At 37.7% G+C, this 18,313-nt stretch overlaps 3 protein-coding genes across 4 annotated transcripts; 2 read left to right on the top strand and 1 right to left on the bottom strand.

The window, feature by feature from the left end:
* Window positions 1–992: 992 nt before the first annotated feature.
* On the bottom strand, window positions 993–2,964 carry LOC147933461 (uncharacterized). Its single transcript, XM_087475485.1, has 2 exons — window positions 2,602–2,964; window positions 993–1,785 (listed from the first exon to the last, which is right to left on the bottom strand). The coding sequence occupies exons 1-2, from the start codon at window positions 2,801–2,803 to the stop codon at window positions 1,145–1,147; spliced, it is 843 nt and encodes a 280-aa protein (XP_087331611.1). The 5' UTR covers window positions 2,804–2,964; the 3' UTR covers window positions 993–1,144.
* Window positions 2,965–3,125: 161 nt separating this feature from the next.
* On the top strand, window positions 3,126–4,880 carry LOC147933460 (two-on-two hemoglobin-3-like). 2 transcript variants are annotated; one of them, XM_087470923.1, is made up of 4 exons: window positions 3,126–3,572; window positions 3,851–3,981; window positions 4,305–4,449; window positions 4,603–4,880. In XM_087470923.1, exons 1-4 carry the CDS (start codon window positions 3,436–3,438, stop codon window positions 4,718–4,720), a joined length of 531 nt encoding a protein of 176 aa, XP_087327049.1. In that variant the 5' UTR covers window positions 3,126–3,435; the 3' UTR covers window positions 4,721–4,880. The 2 variants fall into 2 exon arrangements, with proteins under 2 accessions (XP_087327049.1, XP_087327050.1); XM_087470924.1 differs by having other exon boundaries at window positions 3,306–3,572; window positions 3,808–3,981.
* A 698-nt stretch (window positions 4,881–5,578) lies between these two features.
* Window positions 5,579–17,765, top strand: LOC104730000 (helicase and polymerase-containing protein TEBICHI-like). The gene is made up of 26 exons (XM_087476020.1): window positions 5,579–5,785; window positions 6,216–6,655; window positions 6,769–7,000; window positions 7,104–7,958; window positions 8,449–8,513; window positions 8,647–8,752; window positions 8,835–9,035; window positions 9,174–9,374; window positions 9,686–9,847; window positions 9,996–10,235; window positions 10,400–10,612; window positions 10,775–11,125; window positions 11,217–11,369; window positions 11,702–11,923; window positions 12,247–12,465; window positions 12,544–12,661; window positions 12,816–13,951; window positions 14,164–14,361; window positions 14,594–14,853; window positions 15,056–15,245; window positions 15,321–15,428; window positions 15,915–16,267; window positions 16,420–16,528; window positions 16,760–16,900; window positions 17,025–17,121; window positions 17,218–17,765. The coding sequence occupies exons 1-26, from the start codon at window positions 5,750–5,752 to the stop codon at window positions 17,283–17,285; spliced, it is 6,474 nt and encodes a 2,157-aa protein (XP_087332146.1). The 5' UTR covers window positions 5,579–5,749; the 3' UTR covers window positions 17,286–17,765.
* Window positions 17,766–18,313: the final 548 nt, after the last annotated feature.

Raw genomic sequence — 18,313 nt, 5'->3', positions numbered from 1 at the left:
CCCTCCCCCAACTCCGCCGACAACTTGATGAAAAACTCTTCTGGTTTACATTCTATAGCTATATCTTTACCATTGAGATAAGCAACATCTCCTACATGATTCTTCACCCAATACCCTCCAAAATACACAAGGAATGTCACATGATCCGGATTGCTGTCAACAAAAAAAAATTATACAAAGTTTCAAACACTCAAGCATTTAATCAAACACTTAGTGTGCAGTAAACAAATACGACTCTTTAAAGATAAAACTTCAAATTATTGTCTCCAAATATCTACATTATGCAACTATTAAACAAAAACAAGACAAAATACAAGATTTAATACCAAAAATCGATTGTGTATTACCAAAAATACAAGATTTAATACCAAAAATACGACAAAATACGAACTAAAAATACCTCATTTTCGCTTCTGTAGAAACGATTGTGGGTAATGCTAACAACTCCCACGATTCACGCCTTGTTTCCTCTACACTTATCCCTCGCAATTAACTTCAATCCTCGTTCTCCATTTTCGCCTTCGCAGAGAAAGAGAAAGAGAAAGAGAGAAATGAATCGTGAAATCAAAAAAAAAAAAAACCCTAATTGAAATTTTTCCCCCAAATCAAAACGACGTCGTTTTGAGTTTGATTCCAAAAACTCTTGCCACATCATTGCTTATGTGTCATACGAATCACTCATATTTAACGGTTGACTAACAGTTTTTATGTCAATGTAGTATTATCGATAACGCTTCAAAGTTTGGGTAGTAATTTTGAATTTTATTGGCGTTCCAGTTGGATAATACACTTCTCTTTTGTTCAGGTAGAAATATACACTTTACAAATAGTACGGATAGAAATATACGCTTTTCCCAACTGAGACGTGATACCCAACTACCCTAATACACTACTACAGTATACGAAACAAACGAAGGAGAACCCTAAATTGTCTTTTTCCAAAGTACTGAACACCAATAAATAATAATGATCTGTCGCGCAAGTGAACTTACTTAGCATCAACCAAAAGGGTAACTCAAAATAAAATAAAAAACGATGTAACTGATATGTAAGTACAAATGTTTTGGAGCTAACTATAATTTTAAAACCAGAAGCAAACAAACACAAAACTACCGAGCATAAACAAACCTACTTGATAAATGACCTAAGGAAAGATGCTTTGGGTGACCAAGAGGCCACATATGAGAATCACAGCGTACAAGCTAAAATCCATTAGAAGCGCGTCCATTATCTTCTTTACCATCATCACCGTCTCCAAAGCATTGCTCACTTGTTCTGCTATACCCTGCCCATTCATTACTGTCTCCGAGGCAGAGGCTGAGGGCGAATCTCCACGATGACTCAGCAGAACACGTCCAAGCACAATTGTGGCATCGGTCAATATGAGCAAGAAAACAGGCCTGAAGCTTACTATGTTGACTAGGGAAGAGAACCCGAGACGAGATAGTATGACAACAAGTGCAATCCCAAGAGCTGAGAACATCCGTAGGTATTCTGAAGCATCAATGGCCGCTCCAATGTGCTTTGGTTTGATGGTGTTCACAAAACTAGCCAGAGGAATAAATGCTTGAGAAGCACCTAAATCTACCACTGATGGAATTTGAGCACTTGAAGTTGTAGGAGTTGGTTGTATTGTTGCGTCGCTAGGATCTGAAGCAGAGGGTTCTGCCAATGTTTCAGCGTACCTCTGAGGCTGGACCGATTCTGCTCTGCTTTGATGGATGATATGATCTGTATTATCAACCACCGCAGCATTGGAGATGTTTTCCTGTGGACTTGTGAGAGCTGCAAAACCACAACAAAACAAGTAAGTTACCCCCTGGCGTCTCTTATTATGCTTATAAGAGATTGGAATCAACAACATATAAATGATGCTAACATTTTGACATGCTTGCTTATCCATTAAGCGTAGTGTAAAGGTAAGCCTCACGAAACATTAAAAATATCTTTCACGAAACTTTGTGGCACAATACAAGGCAAGCAAATATTAAAAACACAACATAATTGAGCGTTCCAAACACTTAACTGTGGTAGTGTGGTTGAACCGCCCCTGGGAAGAAAATTCACAGAATGGGAAAAGGAAACTTCAAAGTGCGAGGTGACTTAAGCACAAGCAGGGAACAGAGAAATCAGGTTCATAACAGATACTACCTTCGTTAAGATCTAAATTCAACTTAAGTAAAGTAGTTTCCCACTTGGATATAGCAGCTTCACAGCCCATTGTACTACTTCAATCAGAGGACACAATATACTAAAACATATAAATGTGGATACTTGTGCGTCTTATTCTAATCTACAAATTTACGCTAATTCAAACATCCAATGGTGGGGGTTCCTACACATGATACTTGCAAACATGAATTCCACAATGTTTTAGTATATGATCAAAGAAGCCTACTTGATTTCAATTAACAACAAACTTACAGCACCTAGCTCCAAATTAAAAAAAAAAAAAGCATGGCTTTATCTTCTCACCGCCCAATGCGAAAATAACAAAAACGAGAAAAGCAAGATGCAATGCAAATACACACATAAACAACCAACGGAAATCGAACAATTCAACGACTTTAATAATATGCCCTAAAGAGTGAGAGAGAGCACCGATTTCATCTTGAGGTATCTGATGAGGCGAGGGACTCGTGTCCGGGAAGGATTGGAGAAGAGAGTGGGAAAGGGAAGAAGTAGAATCGGAAGGAGAGATTGGAGGAGGAACGCCGTTGATTTGACCAGTAATAAAAGCTAAACGATCAGATCCTCTTTCTAAGATCTTCCGCCTCCTTGCTTCTCTGTTGTTCGTCGCCATCGCCTCACCGGACAAAATCCACAATTACAGAGAGACGACGCCGTTGATATATCCTTCGTGGTGGTCAAAAGCTCAGCCTCGTGTCTTATTTAAAACGCGGATTTTAAATCACTTTTTTCTTTTCTTCAACAAACGCAAATCGCGAATAAAGAGTTTGGAGTAATGGGCTTTAATACAGGCCTAGTTAAGTCCAATTTGTATTATAGGCCCAAAAAACAAAAACTGCCAATAACAAATAAAAAAAATATTTAGGTACGTATATGATCAGTTTGGTTAATTTCTTTAGCTCAAAAACCATTTGTGGAAAATTTCCAGAAGAAAAAAAAGAAAAGAAAAGACAATGTTGACAATGACATAGTGATAACTGATAACAAGAGGAATTTAATTTTATAAATTGACTGGGACCAAAGAGAATAAAAAAAAAAGAAGGTCCAAACTCCAAACACAAGTCTCTCTCTATCTAGTACTAGTTAAATAAAAAACTACACGAAAGAAAGAGAGCGTTGCCTCCACGCGACCACCACGAGAGAGAGATAAAGAGAAAGCCCCATTCCTTTAAAAAAAAAAAAAATCAATCGTATCGCCCACAGTTTCTCTACTCACCACTCCGAACCAGAGATAGAGAGAGAGAGATGCAATCGCTGCAGGAGAAGGCATCGGTGTTGAGCGGCGTCGATCAGGCTGAGGCCTTCGCTATCGACGAATCCAATCTGTTCGAAAAGCTCGGTCTTCAGACCTTTATCAATCTCTCCACCAATTTCTACACCAGGTTCTTTCAATTCCCTTTTCTAACTATCTGTTTCCTCTGGCTCATTCCTTTCCATTTAATCTGGGTTTAGCCTAGGATACTGTGGTTGAAAGTGTGATTTTTTTTATAAAAAATTTCAAGTGATTCAAGTCCAGTCTCTGCTTTGTTCAACAGATTTGTTATATACAGTATGTGTCCACACTAGTGAACTCTCAAGATTTTTGACAGTTATGGACCTGTGTTGTTTGTTCTTAAGGGATATCTTGTTGATTCTTGGTTTTGGAAATGGTGGAGAGTAGGGTATATGATGACGAAGAAGAATGGTTTCGATCTATATTTTCTGACGCAAACAAAGAAGATGCCATCCAGAACCAGTATGAGTTCTTCGTCCAGCGTATGGGAGGCCCTCCTTTGTTTTCTCAGAGGAAAGGTTTGTCTTTTTTTTTTTCTTACTTTTCGATTCTTCTCCCCTTTTGTTTATGTGTGTGTGTGTGTTTTAACCCAATTTTGGCTGATTGCATTCATATCTTGTTCTCTAGGTTGTATATGCTTTGGCTAAGAACCGCACATTAGCTAACTCATTTGGTTTAGCCCTTTTGATGCTCACTTAGTTCACACAGACGCACTTGTTTATTTTAGAATACACTTTTGCGCTTGCGCCTATGTGAGTTGGTTTTGACTAAAAAGATGACTTGGCATTTCCCAAACTCGTGCTTACTTTGTGGCTGTTTGTTATATCTTGCCAATGTGTAGGTCATCCTGCTTTGATCGGACGTCACCGTCCATTTCCAGTGACCCATCAAGCTGCAGAGAGATGGCTACACCACATGCAAAACGCTCTCGACGATTCGCTTGACATCGACCAGGACTCTAAAATCAAAATGATGAAGTTCTTCAGGTAACACCATCTTCTTCTCAGAGTCAAACACACTGTAAATTCAGAACCAAATTAAAAAAATAGTTCGATGGAAGTTTGATTGGGGTCTGTTTTATTCACTTTAAACCTTAAGAATTTCGGCAGATATTAACAAGCTGTATCTGTCTGTATCAGGCACACTGCGTTCTTCCTTGTGGCTGGAAATGAGCTCAAGACTCAGGATGAGAAATCGAAGAAGCATAAGCACAATTGTGCGTGTAGACACGCAGCGGAAAAACCAGCAGAAAAATGATTAGCAATATGTTGCTTAAAAGCTGTGCCGCCACACTTGCAACCTCGTTCATGGCATGGATACTTTAAGATCTCTTTACTTTATTATATGGCTCCGTTGCTTCGTTTATATATATAGCCCTTGGCTTATGAATAAAACTAGAATGAATTTTCAAATGTAACTATGCATGTTTGGACTTTGGAGCTTGGTCGGAATTTTTCATTAAGTAAAAAGAAAAACAAAAGTTGGGACGAATAATGCTATATATAACATTAACTCAAACTTGAGTATAATCAAACAGAGCAATACCACTTAGTCACTTACTGATTGCAATTATTGAGTGTTGGCAAAAGAAACATTTATTAGTAGTTGATCTCCTTTTTTGTTAGTATGAGTCCTCCTTTGTTTTCTGAGAGGAAAGGTTTGCCTTTTTGTTACTTTTCGATTCTTCTCCCCTTTTGTTTATGTATGTGTGTATGTTTTAACCCAATTGGCTGGTTGCATTCACACTCTGTGATTCGTTCTCTAGGATTGCATATGCTTGACTAAAAAACCTCACATTTAACTAAGTCATTTGGTTGGTTTAAGCCCTTTTGATGCTCACTTAGTACATAAACGCACTTGTATATGTATGATTGTATCAAACGCATTTGTGCTAATGTGAGTTGGTAAAAGATGACTTGGCACTCCCAAACTCGTTGCATACTTGACTAAAACGAATTTTTATCATATCTTCCTTAATGTTATTTGAGAGACATGGAGCCAAAAACAACTTTATAGTTCAAATTGAAATTTCGAGCGTGAAAACCAAAAAAAAAAAAAAAAAATTCGAACTTTTTAAGGAAAGATATAAAAATAAATAATACAGAAATAGAGAGAGAGAGAGAGAGAGAGAGAGAGAGCAGCTCTGAAATCAAAAATTCAAACGCTACAGATTTTTAATTTTCTACATCTGCCTCCAATTTGGGCGCTCTTCACTCCCCCCGGCGCTAAACTCGCCGACTAGGGTTTATTTCCAGATCTCCGGCGGTTACTCTTCCTTCTCCGCCGATGGACTCGGATTCCTCTAAATCGCGGATTGATCAGGTCCGTTTCTCTCTCTTTCTCTGAGAAACTTGTCTTCGCGAAGTGTCGACGAGTGTCGATGTTTGTACTTCTTCTTTCTCTTTTGTGCGTTAAAGTTTCTGACTTGAAGAACTTGTCTTTAATATCCGATGAACTATGTATTGAAATTGAATTGTTCGAGTAGACCCGTAACCACCTTTAGGTGGAATCTCGTAATTTTAATTTTCACCTAAGATAGTGAAAGACTCGTTTTTTTTCTTCTTTCCATGAAAAAGTTTCAATTTTGATATGGATTTCCCATAAATTAAGGTTTTTTTTTTTGAAGCTTTTCCTTAATTCAAGTTATGAACAGTGAATTAGTTAGGATTGAGTTTTTTTTTTCTGATATTGAAGCTAAAGTATGTTTGTACTGACTAAATTTTCTTATTATTGTTTGTTACTGTACTACTAGTTTTTTCATTCGAAGAAGAGGAAACATTCTTCACCAAATTTGAAGTCTGGGAGAAATGAGAAAAATGTGAAGGTGACAGGAGAAAAGTCTCCTGGAGACAAAGGCACTTTGGACAATTACTTGAAAGCCTCTCTGGATGACAAAAGCACTTTCAACAGTGGGTTGCAGGCAAGGCAGGAAGCGTTTACAAGAAAGTTGGATTTGGAGGTTTCTGCTTCGTCTGCTGGTGAAAATGTACGCCCCTGCGTGCCTAAACCTGTAATGCCTGCAACTTCTATAGGAGTTGAAGGGTGTTTGAACCAGAACGGATCTCAAGATTTGGATAAAGAAAGTGTTGCTACAACTGAAACTCATGCAACAGATGGTTTCCTCTGTGCTAGCCAGAAAGATAAATTAGAACTGAGAGACTTTGCCACTGGTTTCTTGTCCTTGTATTGTAGGTAATGTCCATTGTGCTGAATTTTCTATTCTTTCCATTACCATGAAGGAGTTCTTTGGTGAAACATCCATTCTTTTATTTGTCTGACTAGTCAATTGTTCTGTTTTATTGCAGTGGAATGCAGTCTGTTATTGGCTCACCTTCACATCAGAAGGCATGTGAACTGAAGCGTCAAAGCAGTTCATCATCACCATCCAAAGATATTAAAATTTCTCACAAGAGACGCTGTGATTCCCAAATTATACCATCACTAGATGAACTTGCATATCCTCTCGGGAGTAAGCCTGAATCACTCGCTAGTATTGCTGATAAAAGAGTTAAATCTGTTTCAGACCCTACAAAGAAGGTATAAGAAAATATAAGTGAAATCAGCAGTAATGGTTACCTGTCCTCTTGCCATAGTGATTCATCTTATATTATTTTATGTGTCTGTTCTAATATATTCACAGATACCGAGCAATGAACTTATTGAAATTCCAATGGGCTTGAGGAAGTGTACTAAGGCACCAGAATCGTCTGCTCATTTAACTGAATGCCACACACCTGGATCAGCCGTTAAATCATGTCCTGTTGGAACCCCTAAGTCAGGAAGTGGTAGCTCAATGTTCTCACCTGGAGATTCTTTCTGGAATGAAGCAATTCAAGTTGCTGATGGTTTGACAATTCCATTTGAGCAATCTGGTTCCGTAGAAGCTAAAAATGGAACTCAACATGGAACTATTATTTCATGCAGCAACAAAACAGATAATTGCAGTGAAAAATTGAAGAGAAGTTTAGATATAGATGAAAGCAGAGTAAAGGATAAAGAAGCCATTGGTTTTTCAAAGGTCGTAGAGACGCATGGGAGAGATTTTAATAAAGAAGCATCTCCGCTTCCTGTCAAGAACCTTGAACTTTTGTTTCAGGATAAGAAAACAAACGGAGGTAACCAAGAGCGATGTGCTTCATTTGATCAGAATAACAGTACTCTAGGAATCAGCAGGATATCTGAATCTGTTTTTGTTGATGATAAAGGATGTCTTGATATTGCAAATAATGCTCAGGCAGATAATATCTCGATAGGCAGGGTGTATCCAGAATCCGAAAGAAACAAAGTTTTGTTGTGCGAGGAAAATCATAGTGAAAGATCTGTTTCTATGATAGGCAACTTAAGGAAATCAGTTGATTCTAGTGAATCTGAAGAAAGTCATACTCCTTCAAGCTCTGATCGTAATAAAGATGGTTTAAATCTTAGCACTTGGCTTCCCTCAGAAGTTTGCAGCGTTTACAATAAGAAAGGAATATCTAAACTCTATCCTTGGCAGGTACATAACTGTTTGTTGATTTGTGGGTTGTTATTTGTTGATAATATTTAGATACAACTGATCATTATTTTCTATATTCCTACTCCTGGATAGATAGATAGATGTGAATTTGCTTCCTTAGTACAGTTTAAAAAGTGTAATATTAGCTGAGAGCCAGCAGCTAGTATTCGCCATCCAAAAGTATTTGCTTTTCATGCTTTGTTCCTTTCATGACATTATTATATCATTTATGCGGTGGTTGTACATGTGATATATGTTGGTTTCTTCCTATTTATATGTTTTATGAATTTGTACAAAACTTCTAGGCAATTTTTATTTTCGACTCTTTCTTAACTTTTGTAGTTATACTTTCTAAGTTTTGTTGTGGATTAATGAGTGATTTTGGGTCAGTAGTATTATATCTGAAAAAGTTTTCCTATTCTTTCTTGTATGCATGTTATTGCTTCTGACGTCCTTTTTATTAGCTGAATACAAATTGTGAATTTTCTAGGTCGAGTGTCTTCAGGTTGATGGTGTTTTGCAGAAAAGGAATTTGGTATATTGTGCTTCTACAAGGTATCTGCCAATTCAAAGTTTCTTCTTTTCTTATACTTTCTTCAGATCATGATAGCAGTATGATTAATCTCACTAACAGGCTTCTATCTTACAAGAATTCATGTTCAATTTCAAAACCATGTTGTTTGTGCAGTGCTGGTAAAAGTTTTGTTGCAGAAGTCTTGATGCTGCGACGGGTCATAACAACTGGAAAAATGGCATTGCTTGTGCTACCTTATGTATCCATTTGCGCCGAGAAGGTTTCGTTTGTTTCTCCAAGCATCCTACACGTTATATATTATCACTTTCTGTAAGTTTAGTTGTATTTGCAATTGGGTGCAGGCAGAACACCTTGAGGTCCTTCTTGAACCACTTGGTAAGCATGTTCGTAGTTACTATGGAAATCAGGGTGGTGGAACACTTCCTAAGGGCACTTCTGTGGCTGTCTGCACGATTGAGAAGGCCAACTCTTTGATAAATCGCTTGCTTGAAGAGGGTCGTTTGTCAGAACTTGGGATAATAGTTATAGATGAGCTACATATGGTATGGTTTTCAAATATCTCATCTCGGATAAGCATATAACTGTCTGAAACCACCTTTTTTCTAATCTTTGTTTTTAATCTGCTTTATCTTCGTATAGTTGGTACTGAATGCAGAATCTTCTGCGCATGGTTTATATAGGTGGGTGACCAACATAGGGGTTATCTTTTGGAACTTATGTTGACGAAACTTCGTTATGCTGCTGGTGAAGGAAGTTCAGAATCAAGTAGTGGTGAGAGTTCAGGGAATAGCAGTGGCAAGGCTGATCCTGCTCATGGCCTACAAATTGTGGGTATGAGTGCTACAATGCCGAATGTTGGAGCAGTTGCTGACTGGCTTCAAGTAAGAAAAAATCACAATTTGTGTGTATATATTTTGCTCTCACTCAGTTGCATGACACTTATCTTCAGATATACAAGTATTTGTGAATTCTATGGGAATTATAAGAATATGGCAGAAATACTGTTTGTGATTGTTAATAAGCTTTATGGTTTCAGTAAAATGAAGACATGTTTATCTTCAGATCTATTAAATGCGTGATGATAGTTTTTCTCTATTTGTTACTTTCCGAAGCTATTGTCTTCACCTCTATTGAAACATTTTGCAAAGTTATTGTGGCCTTTTAACTTTATTTTTGTTTTACATGTTGAAAGGCAGCTTTATATCAAACAGAGTTTCGACCAGTTCCACTAGAGGAGTATATTAAGGTTGGGAGCACTATTTACAATAAAAAGATGGAAGTTGTGAGGACTATACCAAAAGTTGCTGATATGGGAGGAAAAGACCCAGACCATATAGTTGAGCTTTGTAACGAGGTAATGGCTCGGGCGAGTTATGTGTCTTCTTATGTCTTTCTGTATAAAGTCTTAATTTAGTACTTGTATTTTTTCTATATGTTTTTGATAAAACATATACGCGTATTTTGTTCAAGAAGGAATACTCACATTTACTGTTGCGATCCAGGTTGTTCAAGAAGGCAATTCAGTGCTGATATTTTGTTCGAGTCGAAAAGGATGCGAATCAACTGCTAGGCATATTTCAAAGTTCATTAAAAAGGTTCCCGTAGACGTTGATGGTGAAAATAGTGAGTTTATGGATATCAGATCGGCTATTGATGCCCTGCGAAGGTCTCCGTCTGGAGTAGATCCTGTACTAGAAGAAACTCTTCCCTCTGGGGTTGCCTATCACCATGCTGGTCTTACAGTATGTTTACACATTCACCATAGTTTCTTTCTTTTCTTGTCTGGTTAGATTATATACTGGGATTGTGATTCTTTTTCTATTGACATGGGCGACGGTGAATTTTACGCAAAGTGAATATCGATATTCATTAGTACACTAGCCAACTAACTCTACTTGTATTACAGGTAGAAGAAAGAGAGATAGTTGAAACCTGTTACCGTAAGGGTCTCGTACGTGTCTTAACAGCTACATCCACTTTGGCGGCTGGGGTTAATCTGCCTGCAAGGAGGGTTATTTTTCGACAACCAATGATTGGCCGTGATTTTATTGATGGAACAAGGTACAAGCAAATGTCTGGTCGAGCTGGGCGGACTGGGATTGATACAAAAGGAGAAAGTGTATGTCTTCTCTGTGACTCTGGAAACTTCATATCAAAACTTCTGTCTTTTTAAGCATGCATTGTTCCATTTCTTAGACATATGTTCACATACATTTTTTCTTGTTTGGAGTGTCAGTGTTCTAGGCTTTTGGTTCTTGTTCTAAATTTATATTCTTAATAGGTGTTGATCTGCAAACCTGGAGAACTCAAGCGAATAATGGCACTTCTTAATGAAACCTGCCCACCATTGCAGTCTTGTTTATCTGAGGATAAAAATGGAATGACTCATGCAATTCTAGAAGTTGTGGCTGGTGGAATTGTTCAGACTGCCAAAGATATTCATCGCTATGTTAGATGTACACTTCTGAATTCTACAAAGCCCTTTCAAGATGTGGTCAAATCAGCTCAGGATTCTCTTCGGTGGCTGTGCCACAGGAAATTTCTTGAGTGGAATGAAGAGACAAAGTTATACACTGCAACACCCCTTGGACGTGGATCTTTTGGCAGTTCACTCTGCCCAGAGGAGTCACTTGTAATCCAATCTGACTCTTTATAACTGAAATTGCATTTTATGTAGTATTGTGTAAGCATGTTTGACGTCCATGTAATTGGTGTTGCTGCAGATAGTGCTGGATGATCTTCTACGAGCACGTGAAGGACTAGTTATGGCTTCTGATTTACATTTGGTCTACTTAGTCACACCAATCAATGTTGGTGTTGAACCAAACTGGGAATTGTATTATGAACGGTTCATGGAATTGTCTCCTTTAGAGCAGGTAATTTTGTAACTTTTGTTCTCTCTATTAATGTATGGCATAACTATATGTTGATAAGCAGAAAGTATGTTTTTAGCTATCTTCTTCCTCTAAATTGACTGTTATTCTAGTTTAGATGTTATTCTTCTTATTAAAATTTTAGTGTTTTACAAAATAGTTATGCATTCTCTTTCTCCTTCACTTCCGTTGTGGAAAGCTGAATTGCAACCTTCAAGTGTTTTGCAGCTTTTTGAATAGAACTATAAAAGTCAGGTCTTGTTATTTGTGCATGTAGTTTTTTTTGAGAAAATCTTTATACGCTGATACTTTTACTTTTTATCTCTCAATTTCAGTCTGTTGGCAATAGAGTTGGAGTGGTCGAACCTTTCCTGATGCGCATGGCACATGGTGCAACAGTTCGCACTCGAAACAGATCACAGGATGTAAAAAACAATTTGCGTGGAGAATATGACAATCGGCATGGTTCAACAAGCATGAAAATGCTTTCAGATGAACAAATGCTTCGAGTGTGCAAGCGATTTTTCGTTGCTCTCATCTTGTCAAAATTAGTTCAGGTGCCCCTCTCCCCCTCCCCCGCTTTTTTGTTTTTTTTTTTCCGTTTTTTTTGTGTTTTATCTTTGCTAAAGCTTTTATTTTGGTTCTTGTATATGTAAACCCCTACTAGCTTGCATGATCATCTACGCTTCATTATATTTTGTTAATCTGCTTATTTAACTTACATTTCCTACTTGTTTGGCCCTTGCATGAATTGGTTTGTATCATATTTCCTGTTTTAAATTTTTTTAAAAACGTTTGCTTTTGCATCAGAAAGCACGGTGATGATCGACGTCTCTAATAGCTAACTTGTTTGTTTTTGTATTTGAACTATGCAATGCAGGAAGCTTCTGTGACTGAGGTCTGTGAAGCGTTCAAAGTGGCTAGAGGCATGGTTCAAGCGCTACAGGAGAATGCTGGAAGGTTTTCTTCCATGGTTTCAGTGTTCTGTGAGAGGCTGGGATGGCATGATTTGGAAGGATTAGTTGCCAAGTTCCAGAACCGTGTTTCATTTGGTGTCAGGGCTGAGATTGTTGAACTTACTAGCATTCCATATATAAAGGTACTTGCAGCTTCCAGGAACTTATAGCTAGGATATGAAGACTCTTGCTAAGGATGGTTTTTGGTTTTGAATAAATAGGGTTCAAGAGCTAGAGCGTTGTACAAAGCTGGCTTGCGTACATCTCAGGCGATAGCTGAAGCATCCATCCCTGAAATTGTCAAAGCTCTCTTTGAATCTTCAGCGTGGGCTGCAGAAGGTAAATCAGTTTTCTTAGACAGTTTAAATTGATGTTTTGGTTGCTTCATTGAGATCTCGCTTGCTTATATAAAACATTGATAAGTAGAATGTTTGTCAGAAAGAATATTGTATCTCTTTCATCTAATGTGCTCAGAGTTAATATGGTGTATCAGGTACAGGACAAAGAAAGATACACTTGGGATTAGCCAAGAAAATTAAGAACGGGGCACGCAAAATTGTTCTTGAGAAAGCAGAAGAGGCAAGGGCTACTGCATTCTCTGCTTTTAAGTCACTTGGTTTGGATGTTCATGAGCTTTCAAAGCCCTTGCCTTCTGCTCCTGCTATGAGTCCCAATGGAAAACAAACTACTGAAAGAGACAATTCCAGAGGCTCTGTTGGTCCCGAAAAAGTACGACATGTTCCAGGAAGATTAAGCATAGAGGGGCACATGGAATGTGAAACCTTTGATACAGATAATCTCAGAGAAAAGCCAAAGGTCGTATTAGGGGTTTCATCAGAAGTTAACTTGACCAGTCATCTTCCTAATCTTCAACCTATAGGAACTACAGTCGGCACTAATGGGCCTAGTGCTGTTGGTATTCTTTCCAGTGATACTTCCCCTATCCCTGTTTACGATGACAGAGAGATAAAAACTGAGGACAATGTGGATCAGCATTTGACTAGGAATTCGCATATTACTCTGAGTAATAAGGATGGTACAGGTGAAAAGGGTCCAATAACTGCAGGAAATATTAGTGGCGGATTTGATTCATTCCTGGAACTGTGGGAATCTGCTGGCGAGTTTTTTTTCGACATCCACTATAATAAACTACAAAATTTGAATTCCCGCATCTCTTATGAGATACATGGAATTGCTATCTGCTGGAACAGCTCCCCTGTATACTATGTCAATCTTAATAAGGATCTTCCCAACCTGGAATGTGTAGAAAAACAAAAGCTTATCGAGGAGGATGCAGTTGTTGGCAAGAAGGAGGTTTTTGCCACCCACAACATGTTTGATGTTATAAAGTCTAGGTGGAACAGAATCAGTAAAATAATGGGGAATGTAAGTACGAGAAAGTTCACATGGAATTTAAAAGTCCAGATTCAGGTGCTTAAGAGTCCCGCCATTTCAATCCAAAGATGCACTCGCCTAAATCATGCGGAAGGGATCAGAGATCTTGAGTTGGTTGATGGATCTTGGTTAATGATGCCTCCGCTTCACATAAGCCAAACCATTGATATGAGCATTGTGACATGGATTCTTTGGCCAGATGAGGAAAGACACTCAAATCCAAATATAGATAAGGTAATTCCAGATGTACTATTATTGGAATCAATGCAATATATATCATGTGTCCTGATGACGGTGTTGAACAAGAAAAGCAACAAAGTATAAATATCTTTTTTATCTTTTATCATCTCTTGGTTTGTCTATCATCCCACAGATATAGCTTATAGGTACTTCCTTATTATAGTTTTTGATCCAAAGTTACTAAAACTGTTAATGTGGTGTTAAAGGAAGTAAAGAAAAGACTATCCCCAGAGGCAGCTGAAGCTGCTAATCGCAGTGGCAGATGGAGGAATCAGATCCGAAGGGTTGCCCACAATGGTTGCTGCAGACGGGTTGCTCAAACAAGAGCCCTTTGTTCAGCTCTTTGGAAGATTCTTGTTTCTGAAGAACTTATTGAAGCACTGACAACCACTGAAATGCCGCTGGTATATCTTCTTTAACTTGCTTTAGTTACGGAAGATTTTCTAAACTTCACCAGCATCCCGCTGGATGATGTGCTTAAAGTTAAATATTTATGTGTATTTTCCAAATCAGCCATGTGTTTGCTACCTTACAGCTTCCTGAGGAATGCCCAGGGAGGCAGTCAATTCAAAGATATTTCAACTCTGATAAGTTAGTTGTTTTTCGGCAGTATAATGCTTTCATTATGTGTTTCAGGTTAATGTCCTTGCAGACATGGAACTGTGGGGTATAGGCGTCGATATAGAAGGATGCCTTAGAGCACGGAATATATTGCGGGATAAACTGCGGTCCCTTGAGAAGAAAGCATTTGAATTGGCTGGCATGACATTTTCATTGCACAACCCAGCTGATATTGCAAATGTGTTGTTTGGACAGTTGAAATTGCCCATTCCGGAAAACCAATCTAAAGGGAAACTTCATCCAAGTACTGATAAGCATTGCTTGGATCTTTTAAGGTATTCTAAAGTACTAACTCATTTTCCTTACATTGTGTTCTTTATTTTTTCATCACAAAGGATAATAGACTTTTTGAGGTACTTTTCAGCAGTACATTATGTAAAGAAAAAGTCTGCGGTTATGTTATCAAGAACACGATTCCCCCTAAGCTACTGAGATTCTATTTTAGTCTGACCACATTGGTATACAACTTTGTCCCAGGAATGTGCATCCTGTTGTCCCAATTATCAAAGAACACCGCACTTTGGCAAAGCTCTTAAATTGTACACTTGGATCAATTTGTTCGCTTGCTAAACTACGCTTGAGCACGCAAAGGTACACTTTGCATGGCCGCTGGCTTCAAACATCAACAGCAACAGGGCGGGTTTCCATAGAGGAGCCTAATCTCCAAGTATGACTTTTGCTATGTTTCCTTTTTCATTCTGTCGTGTATCTTAAAATTAATGACCATGTTACTTTTCTGCAGTCTGTTGAGCATGAAGTAGAGTTCATATTGGATAACCATGGAAAGGACGTAAATTCACATGCTGATCGTTACAAAATAAATGCACGTGACTTCTTTGTTCCTACTCAGGTAAATTTCTATGTAATTGCTAAAAGTTTTTGTCTTTGGTCTTCAAGCCAACTAGAAATTATTTCTCAAAAAAGAACTGTACAACTGAAAGCATTTATTTAGAATGGCAAAAAAAAAAAACTGAAAGCATTTATTTCCTCCAGAGCATAATTGTAGAGAGGTCAGTAGTTTGGGTCCCCCTGAGTTATTAGGCTAGTTACCCGAGGTTAAGGGGATTTCACATATGCAGTTGAAAAGGTATTGGAAGCGCATAGTTGCTAAGTTAAGACTGTTTTATTATTTCAAGCTCATTCAGTGTGAAGGAATGAAGATGACAACAAAATCTTGCACAACTCCAGAGTAGGATAGAACCATACTGAATAATAGGTCTTTTAGTGGCAAAAGTGTTGAGTATTTCACATCATCTTTGGTCCCATGTATTTTAATCACCTTAGCCATAAAAGTTTTCTTGAATGTTGAACTTAATGTTGACTTTTTCCACCACAGGAAAATTGGTTACTCTTGACGGCAGATTATTCACAGATAGAGTTGCGACTTATGGCACACTTTTCTAGAGATTCCTCGTTGATTTCGCAGCTTAGTCAGCCAGAAGGTGATGTCTTTACAATGATAGCTGCAAAGTGGACTGGGAAAGCGGAAGGTTCTGTTAGTCCACATGATAGAGATCAGACCAAAAGATTGATCTATGGAATTCTTTATGGAATGGGTGCAAATAGGCTCGCAGAACAGCTTGAGTGCAGCTCAGATGAAGCCAAAGAGAAAATTAGAAGCTTTAAAAATTCTTTCCCTGCAGTCACCTCTTGGCTAAACGAAACCATTTCATTTTGCCAGGAAAAAGGGTGAGGATGTTACACTCTATTTCCCTTTCTATTTGGTTTGAATCCACTCCCATATGTTCCTTTAAACCATCATATTTCTCATAGTTTATGTGATCAATTGGGTTGTACTTTTATGAATTATAATCATAATTGCAGAACATTTTGATATGCAGATACATTCAGACTCTCAAGGGAAGAAGGCGGTTCTTGTCGAAAATAAAATTTGGGAATGCGAAAGAGAAATCTAAGGCTCAAAGGCAAGCTGTAAATTCCATGTGCCAGGTCTGATCTTGTTTCTTCCTTTCTTTCTCCCTGACGCTTAGTGTTATCCTCTCACGTTTAATAGACTGTCTATTTCACAAAAACTATCTATTTAGATTGAAAAGTGTTCTCTTCCCTTTTCGCTCTTTGGTTGGTGCTATTGGTTTTAAGGGGTCTCATTCACTTAAGAGAGAACTCTTTGTTGAAAGAGTCCCTAACTAAATAATTTTACCGGGCTGTGGGTTTATTCAGGGATCTGCTGCTGATATAATCAAGATTGCGATGATAAACATCTATTCTGCAATTGCTGATGATGTTGGTACCGCAACATCTAGTTCTTCAACTGAAAGTAGGTTTCACATGTTAAAGGGGAGATGCCGAATTCTTCTACAAGTGAGTTTTCCACCTTTTTTTTTATTTGATTTTCGTTTTTTTCCATACATGCAATATCTGACTTCCTTCTGCAAGTAATTTTATCATTGTCTATAGCTAATTATTGTGATACATCTTAACGCAGGTGCATGACGAACTTGTGCTGGAAGTTGATCCTTTGTATGTAAAAGAAGCTGCAATATTGCTACAAACCAGCATGGAAAATGCGGTTTTCCTCCTCGGTATGTTACCTTGTATACAAGCTTCTTAGTATGTGATGTACATATGTGATATATATATATATATTGACATTATAAATTCTATTCTATATATTTCAGTCCCTCTACATGTGAAAGTGAAGGTTGGGAAAACATGGGGATCCTTACAGCCGTTTCAGGCTGATTAAGTAAGACATCAGCAAAAATTCAGCAAGTCGTCAACATTCAATTTTAAGAGCGTCGGATGGTTTTGAGCAACTCGCTCACAGGCCAGTATGATGCATCAAAAATGTTTTAGTATCCATGGCTTGACTCGATGCCATGCTCTGATTCATCTTCATGAAGTGATGAAGAGAAATGATCTCACCGGCTTCTTTGACGGGCAAGTACATATGCGTGGAGCATGCCAAAGGGAATTGCTCCTGCTGTGTTCTCAGACGGCTCTTATCGAAGCTTCAAAAAGAGTCTCTGTATACTAAAAAGAGGTAACTTCAATAGCTACCATAGTTTTTACTTAGACACTGACCAAAATCGTAGAAAGGATAAGCGAAAGCAATTTCACTTTTAGATTGTAAATAAATACCTACTTTTTTTTTATTGTAAATAAAGATTAGCGAAAGCAATTTCACTTTTTGATGGTTCAAAAGGAGTAAATATATTGGTTCAAAGTATGCTCTGTATATTTTTATAGATTTGATATGTACTTTATAGGGTTTGAACCCCAAAAAATGTATTTTTAGAACAGAACAGCCTAAAGGTCTCTCTCAGATTTTATACATTTCAAAATACTTTAGAAATTCATATATTGTCGTTATATAAAAAGAGGGAAGTAAATGATAGAGGTTGATGAGAGAAGAACACCTTTGTGTTTAGGAAATAGTATATTGACTCTCATAATCATAAGCTTTAGGTTACATAGAATTATATAGTACAATAGTTCCTAAACTATAATGATTGTAAATATATAAATATCTAAATAAAAAATATAGAATATATTATTATTAATCTTGTTATCTTCTAGATCTCTCTATAGTAAATACCACTTGTTAGAAGCATCTTGCTAGGCCCATCCCGTGAACCTATCAATCCGGAGGATATACTTTTTCCATTGCTGCCTAAAATTCTTTAGTGGAACTTGGAATCCATAATTGGAGTTGTGATAGATCGATCAAGAGATGATATTAGTAAAAAAAAATACATTTCTTTTATTATTAAG

Source organism: Camelina sativa, chromosome 11 (assembly GCF_030686135.1).
Source record: "Camelina sativa cultivar CO46 ecotype springtype chromosome 11, ASM3068613v1".
Classification (NCBI taxonomy): domain Eukaryota; kingdom Viridiplantae; phylum Streptophyta; class Magnoliopsida; order Brassicales; family Brassicaceae; genus Camelina; species Camelina sativa.
The sequence above is the reverse complement of the archived record's forward strand: the minus strand, read 5'-3'. Positions and strand labels throughout refer to the sequence as shown.

What these genes read in the sequence shown, in the direction of transcription:
- LOC104730000 (XM_087476020.1), top strand. Translation starts at nt 5,750, where the DNA reads ATGGACTCGGATTCCTCTAAATCGCGGATTGATCAG. An exon ending in TAGTTGAGCTTTGTAACGAG is followed by an intron (nt 9,848 to 9,995) that starts GTAATGGCTCGG and finishes GTTGCGATCCAG; the next exon opens with GTTGTTCAAGAAGGCAATTC. An exon ending in TTGATACAAAAGGAGAAAGT is followed by an intron (nt 10,613 to 10,774) that starts GTATGTCTTCTC and finishes TATTCTTAATAG; the next exon opens with GTGTTGATCTGCAAACCTGG.
- LOC147933461 (XM_087475485.1), bottom strand. Translation starts at nt 2,803, where the DNA reads ATGGCGACGAACAACAGAGAAGCAAGGAGGCGGAAGATCTTAGAAAGA. An exon ending in GATACCTCAAGATGAAATCG is followed by an intron (nt 1,786 to 2,601) that starts GTGCTCTCTCTC and finishes GTGGTTTTGCAG; the next exon opens with CTCTCACAAGTCCACAGGAA.
- LOC147933460 (XM_087470923.1), top strand. Translation starts at nt 3,436, where the DNA reads ATGCAATCGCTGCAGGAGAAGGCATCGGTGTTGAGCGGCGTCGATCAG. An exon ending in TTTGTTTTCTCAGAGGAAAG is followed by an intron (nt 3,982 to 4,304) that starts GTTTGTCTTTTT and finishes GCCAATGTGTAG; the next exon opens with GTCATCCTGCTTTGATCGGA. An exon ending in AAAATGATGAAGTTCTTCAG is followed by an intron (nt 4,450 to 4,602) that starts GTAACACCATCT and finishes TGTCTGTATCAG; the next exon opens with GCACACTGCGTTCTTCCTTG.